This window comes from Piliocolobus tephrosceles, chromosome 6 (assembly GCF_002776525.5).
Source record: "Piliocolobus tephrosceles isolate RC106 chromosome 6, ASM277652v3, whole genome shotgun sequence".
Taxonomy (NCBI): domain Eukaryota; kingdom Metazoa; phylum Chordata; class Mammalia; order Primates; family Cercopithecidae; genus Piliocolobus; species Piliocolobus tephrosceles.
Genome location: NC_045439.1, coordinates 12,436,231 through 12,443,310, shown reverse-complemented (window position 1 = coordinate 12,443,310; position 7,080 = coordinate 12,436,231). Strand labels below are relative to the sequence as shown.

Below are 7,080 nucleotides of genomic sequence, written 5' to 3'. Positions count from 1 at the left end.
CCCCGACCCTGCCCCCTGCCCCCTGCCCCCAGCCCCCAGCCCAGCCCCAACCCTGGCCCCAGTCCCAGCCTTTGATCCAGATCTTGCCCCAGCCTTGCCCTACTCCAACCACAGACCTGAAACCCCAGCCCTTGCTCTGCCTCCTAATGGACCCTGGCCCCTCTCTCATTCCTGGCCCCTTCTCCAGCTCAGGCCCTGCCCTGGCTTCTACCTCCTTCACCCTCTCTGGGGACCTTTCCCACCCACAGGGTTCCTCCTGAGTGGAGCCCACACTGAGCCGTGACTTCCCAGGAGTCATCTGAGATGACCCAGCTCTGAGCCAATGGAAGCCTTTGAGGGGGAAGGCCAGGCCAGCCAGCATGGTGGTGAGTGTGGTGGGGGTGGGATGTCAGGGTGGGCATGAGGCCCAGCCCTCCCCACCCCACCGTCCCTGGTGGCACAGGTCCAGTAGCTCCAACAGGAGGTTCAGGGCCAAGTGATAGGCAGGGGCAGTTCCCAGACGTGGGTCCTTCAGCTTGCTCCCGCCCCCTGCACAGAGCCAGCCCTGGTCCTGAGCCATGGGTGGGGCTGAGCCTTGGGGGCTGATGGGGAAATGCCTGAGCTGCAGCCACCAAACTCAGGTGGGATGGGGTCGAGGGAGAGTCCCAGGACAGGCCAATGGGAATTGGGCAGCCCATAAAGCAGACCAGCCTGGATAGAAAGGACAAAAATAGCCCAAGTTTCCCATGGGGTTGCCAATGCTCTTCCTCCCCATCTTCTTGGGAACGGGACTGGGAGTGGGGTGTGGGAGGTTTTAGGACCATGGAGAATCTGGCCCTCCACTGGTGGATCCTGCAATGGACACATCATGAGGACAGAAGCCAGCATTGTGATGTCACAGCCTGGCTGTGGCTTTGTGCTCCTGGAGCTGTAGGTGAGTCAGCTAGGCCCCTTCCTCCTACAGTGCCTGTCTACCTGTGTTTGATGCTTGGGGCTAGAAAGGCTGACCTTGTAGCCACTCACCTTCTCTCCTCAACGCACTGGGCTGGTTTAGCAGTTGACCAATGAAGGTCATGCTTGCGTACCAGCCTTGGGCGAGTGGCCCAGGAACTATTTGCAAGGCTGTGCTGAAGCTACTTGTAACTAGACCATCTTCCCAGCTTGACCATGAGCTTGTTCAAAGCATCTCTGCTTAGTCTCCACTGTAGTTCTGCAAGCACTGTACGAGCTAAGAGCATGTAATGTTGGTTAAGTGAATAAATGCATGGATGGGGGTGGGTGGGCAGAGATGATAATGAAGCTGCCTCGTCCCTAAGCAGGCTGTTTTCTGAACCAGCTCCAGCTCTGACCCTATGACTCCTTCCAGAATTTGTTGGAAGCCAGCACTTATTGAAAGTTCCCAGGCATCTTGGTGGCCAGGAACTGAAGACTTGGGGGTGATGGGGCTGTACCAGTTATAGGGCTGCAAGGGAAACAAGGCCCCTACAGAAAGGCACCCTCAACCTCTCCAGAGCTGGGGATGCAGCCCAAAGACCTTGGACTTGGGATTTAATGAGCCCTGGGTCCTCATCCAGTCCTGCCAGATGACCTTGAACTGGTCACAGCCCCTCTCTGAACCTCTGTCTCCTTTTCTGTGAGGTGGGGATGCTAACCCTGGCTTCTGAGGATCCAAAGAAGAAGCTGCAGTTGTGACTGTTCCTTTTTGGTTTGTCTTCATCCTGCCTGGCTCACGTGGCTCCTGTCCTCCTGCGTAGCTTGCGGCAGTGGGGTGATGGCAGCCATGGACACAGGCCAGAGAGCTGGCCCAAGCAATCCTGGTGACAAGGAAGAGGACCTTCAAGGGCTGTGGCAGGAACTCTACCAGCTCCAGGCTAAGTACGCATTGTACCAGCCCTGCCCCAGCCCCAGCCCCAGTGCCTCCCTGGTGGGCTAAGTGGCTAGACTGAGCAAACATGCCCCTCAGGAGGCCAGGACAGGGGGTGGATGAAGAGAGCAGTGTGGTCTGGAAGCAAATGGGCGGGGCAGGGCTGGGTGACAGCTGTGATGGGAGAAAGAAGAGGTGTGGCTATTGCCCTTTGGCCTCAGATCTTGGGCCAGTCCTGGGCCCTCTGCTGGCTGAGCCTCTACATCAGGAATGAGGACTGTGGGTGACCATCCGTCTGCACCTGTCCACTCAGCCCCTCTAAGGCCAGTCTACAAGGTTGCCGCCTTGACTCTTAGTGGGGACCCTGGGTCCTCACCCCATAAGGATGGGAGGTTGGGGAGATGAAATTTCAGACTGCACACAAAAACCTGAATTAGATGCAAAAGGACGTGTCTCTGCAAACTTTTATGAAGGGCCAACCATTCCAACAGATTTTGAGGGCTTCCTGATTCCAATAAGGTTTAGCACCATCATGGCTCACAGGGCCCCACGTGATATCTGTGGGAAGGATGATATTGTTCTGCACTTTTCAGAACTATATGGATGAGAGAGGGGTCCCAGAGAGGCAGAGTGGCTTGCCCTGGGCCACTCAGAGACCCCCAGCACAGCCCCTGTTGCATAGCCAGAGAATGGGCTGGGAGCTCAGTCAGCTGGCCAGGCCACGCTCTGCTCTGGTCTCTGCCCTTGACAGCTGACCTTGGCTGGGTCCAGAACAGATGACCTGTTGGAGACTTGCTTAGGGATTCCCTGAAGAGTCAAGTATGGCCAGGCAATAGCACGTGGCCCTCTCCTCTCCGGGGATTGGTGGGGAACCCACCTCTGATGGAACGCTCCCAATGCACTTGGTGCCCCACGCATGACCCTGGTCAGCAGCTCACATCACCCCTGCTGTAGATGGGCTACCCAGGCACAAAGAGGTGAAGCACTAGGCCCCGCATCACCAGCTAGTAGGTCTGGCCTGTCTCCGAGATGGGAGGCACCTGCACAGCCTCCAGAGGAGGCATTGTAGACTCTGGCCAGAAAGACTTGGCCTTCAAGTCTAGGCACCTTCTTCGCTGCCTAGGAGATGCTGCTATGGGCATTTATTTGACCTGCTTGTGGCTCAGTTTGCTCAGCAGTGAAATGAAGGTGGAGAGACTCCTAAGTCTATGACAAACTGATAAAGTGGTACGTGGCCGGCCCAGTGCAGGTCCAAGCAGGAGATCACAGAGGGTGGCCCAGGTTTATTCACAGGGGATCCTATGACCTGGGAGCCTCCAGGCCATGTTCTTGCATCTGGCTCTACAGGCAGAAGAAACTCAAGAGAGAAGTCGAGAAGCACAAACTTTTTGAAGACTATCTGATTAAGGTCCTTGAGAAAATCCCCGAGGGTATGTACTCAGCCTCCTCTGAAAGCCCTTTCTCTCTGCTGCCGCCTCCTGGCTGCAGGACTGCCACATGGTGTGTGGCCTCATGGAGCTATGAGCTGCTCATCTACAGAATGGGAACCCACAAAGGCCAACCCCACAGTGGTGGGGAAGGGCGCAGGCAGCCGAGTCTGACTGCTTGGTCCCAACCCTGGCTCCACTGTCGCTAACAGTGTGGCCTCTGGCAAGTTCTCAAGGCCTTGATTTTCTTATCTGTACAATGGGGAGAGCAATAGTTATGTGGACTAGATGAAGTCATCCTTTACAAGCATAGTACAGGGCCCCGCATTTAGCTAGTACCTGGTAAACACTGGCCATTATTATTTTTATTTTGTTTGTCTTTGGATTTGTGTTTTTGTTTTGCTATTATTAACTAAGAGTATAAGGACATCTGAGATGAGGTTTTGTGTGTTGTTTTATGAGTACTGGAAACTCATTAGAAAAGGGAAGGGGAGTCACACATATTTACTGTCATCATTATTATTTCAACACCATCAATAATACATAATTATTACCATTTATTAAATATGTGCCCTGTGCTAAGCTTTTTAGTAAATCGTTTAATACCCCTCCTATGAGCTTTGCAGTACTGTGTTACTCAGGCCCAGACAGGGTAATGAACTTGCCCAGGGTTGCCCAGTCAGGAAGTGGTGGCGCTGGGCTCAGATTCTGGTCCATCTGACTTCATAGCCACTGTACTAAGTGCTAGAATGAGAGGAGTTATGGAAACTCCAAAACCTCTGCCTCGGAGGTCAGGGAAGGCTTCATGGAGGAGGTGACCTTTCATGGGGCTCAAATGGGTGTAGCAAGGGAGAATGACCCTGCAGGCAGAGGGAGGGACACAAACGTAGGCAGGAGTCACAGGGCTGCCAGGTGGGTTTGGGGTGGTGAGCTCTAGGCTGCTGGGAGATGTGGCTGGGAGGCTGGGGATATATACTGAGCAGTGAGCCAAGGAGGAGTCAGGGCTGCAGGTCAAGCAGGGGGCTTGCGGCAGACCCAGCGCCCAGTGCTGCTCGTGGTTTGGGACCTTCCTAATTCAGCAGTTCCGCCTGTTCAACCCATCCAAAATGCATAACCATCAGGACTTGGTACTTGCTCTCCCAGGACAGGAACAATTCCTATTCCCTTCTCAGGCTCCCCCAAGCAGCAAGGTCTCCTTGAGGGCAGTCTCCGGCCTCGCTCGGTAGTCTCGATCCAGAATCCCTGTCTCAGTCTCTGGCTGAACTTTCCAAGGTTGAGGCTTCCTTTGAAGTGGAGGGGGCGGGGTGGGGGGGCAGTGGGGGTGCGCACTGGATGGCAAGCCTGGAGAGCTGCAGGACCATCCTACTGTCTTGGGGTCAGCCTGGCATGGACTGTCCTGCACCTCTCAACTTTGTGGCCTCAGACGGAATTCCTGGCCACCTTGTTGGCATGGCCCATTGCAGGGGCACCCACCCATCCCGCCATGGCGCTGTCTCCATAGGCTGCACGGGATGGGAGGAGCCGGAGGAGGCGCTGGTGGAGGCCATGGTGAAGCACTACGGGAAGCTCTTCACAGCCAGCCAGGACACGCAGAAGCGCCTCGAGGCATTCTCCCAGATGAGCCAGGCGGTCCACCGGAGCCTGGAGTCTCTAGAGGAGGGTCACAGGGCTCTCATGGCGGTAACAGCTGCCTGAAGTCTGTTCCATTCCCGATGGCCCAGGGAGCTGGGGGCGTGGGGCCCCCTTTCCTGCGCACCTGGAGGGTGCCGCGGCATAATGCTAGAGGACCCTGGGTGGGGCTGTTGCTCCTGAGCCGCCTTCTGTATCGCGTTCCTCTCCCCTCTGCTGCCTGAGGCTCAGCTCGTGTCTAAAAGTTGTTCTGCGTGGTCAAAAAGCCATGTGTCCTGGATGCAGAGGGACTGGGTCTCAGCTCCCAATTCAGCCACCCACTAGCTGTATGACTAGTTTGTACCCTCTCTGACCCTTAGTTTCTGCGTCTGTCAAATGGGGGCAACACATTCTATCTGCTAGGGTCCTTGCGAGGCACCAAACACAAACTGCCTCAAAGTCAGTGTCAGAGACATCATTTCCCTCCCCTTCCTTTGTGGTTATCTCATAATCATTAGGACTTCCGCTGGGAGGGATGGGCACTCCAGGTGGAAGAGCCTGCCCTAACAAAGGCGTGGCATCATGAAGATTCGTGCAGCCACGGGGACTGGGGACTTCGGGATCCCAGAGGAGTGATGACGGGCTGGTTGGTTCACTGCAAAGGGCTGCTGCGTGGTGTTTGGAGAGAGCATCTGCCCCCTAGTGGCAGCGCTGCAAGCCTGCACCACTTTGTACCATTTGGAGAATGTGATTCATTGATGGGCTGGGCACTGCGTGAAGCACTTTACGTGCTTTATCTCACTTAAATCTCACGCCAGCACCTCCAGGTAGGTGCTGCTATTCCAAAGGCTGGGACTAGAGAAAGGCAAGTCCAGCCATGCTATTCTTCCCATTTTCGGAGAAAAGTAAGCCTCAGAGAAGTGGGGCCACGGGGGTATGTCCTACATCTCTTTCTTTCCTTCCTTCCTTCCTTCCTTCCTTCCTTCCTTCCTTCCTTCCTTCCTTCCTTCCTTCCTTCCTTCCTCTCTCTTTCTTTTCCTTCCTTCCTTCTTTCTTTTTTCTGTCTCTTTCCTTCTCTCTTTCTCTCTCTCTTCCTTTCCTTCTTTCTTTCCTTTTTTTGGGAGACAGGGTCTCACTCTGTCGCCCAGGCTGGAGTGCAGTGGCGTGATCTCAGCTCACTGCAGCCTCCGCCTCCCAGCCTCAAGCGATTCTCCTGCCTCTGCCTCCTGCGTAGCTGGGATTACAGGCGTGTGCCATCATACCTGGCCTGTTCTGTATCTTTCAAATTCCTATCCCACAGGGCCTGGCCGGGGGCATGTGTTAGTTCCTTCTCATGCTGCTAATAAAGAAACACCTGAGACTGGGTAATTTATAAGAAAAAGAGGGCCAGGCATGGTGGCTCACGCCTGTAATCTCAGCACTTTGGGAGGCCGAGGCAGGCAGATCACTTGAGGTCAGGAGTTCAAGACCAGCCTGGCCAACATGGTGAAACCCCATCTCTACTAAAAATACAAAAATTAGCCAGGCGTGGTGTGTGCCTATAAACCCAGCTAATTGGGAGGCTGAAGCAGGAGAATCACTTGAACCCAGGAGGCGGAGGTCGCAGTGAGCCAAGATTGCACCACTGCACTCCAACCTGGGCAAAAAGACTGAGACTTTGTCTCAAAAAAAAAAAAAATATAAAGAAAAAGAGGTTTAATGGATTCACACTTCCACATGGTTGGGGCGGCCTGACAATCACGGTGGAAGTTGAAGGAGGAGCAAAGGCATGTCCTACCTGGTGGCAGGCAGGATTACTTGTGTAGGGGACTCCCCTTTATAAAATCATCAGGAACTGGGGCTCGGGTAAACTCCATCAGCCTGGACATGCCCTTTTCTGTGTCTCTGGTGCCTTGAATGGCCCCAGCCACCCAGAAGTGTTCCTTCCTCCTATCCTGTCATTGCACATACTACCCTGGGGACTCAGACCAGGACACATGCCCTGGAGGGTTTGTTGTACCAAGATGACCCATTCCCTCTGCCTCAGAGCCTCAAGATCCGGCTGTATCAGCTGCAGAAGAAGTGTCACCGCAAGCAGGAGCAGTGGTGGCAGCTGGAGCACAGCATCACTTACCAGAAGGACATTGACTTGGACGCAAACACACACACCAGCAGCAGCTATAATGTGAGTCCAGTCTTTCAGCCTGGGGGTGGGGCTAAGGG

At 54.6% G+C, this 7,080-nt stretch overlaps 1 protein-coding gene across 1 annotated transcript in view; it reads left to right on the top strand.

The window, feature by feature from the left end:
* The first annotated feature begins 915 nt into the window (after window positions 1-915).
* The window catches only part of CCDC197 (coiled-coil domain containing 197), an 11,822-nt gene continuing 5,657 nt past the window's right edge, over window positions 916-7,080 (top strand). The window contains exons 1-5 of the mRNA XM_023205328.1: window positions 916-1,191; window positions 1,618-1,854; window positions 3,191-3,273; window positions 4,772-4,950; window positions 6,905-7,042. Coding sequence (XP_023061096.1) covers window positions 1,751-1,854; window positions 3,191-3,273; window positions 4,772-4,950; window positions 6,905-7,042 — 504 coding nt within the window. The 5' untranslated portion in view covers window positions 916-1,191; window positions 1,618-1,750. The remainder of the gene's footprint in view (window positions 1,192-1,617; window positions 1,855-3,190; window positions 3,274-4,771; window positions 4,951-6,904; window positions 7,043-7,080) is intronic.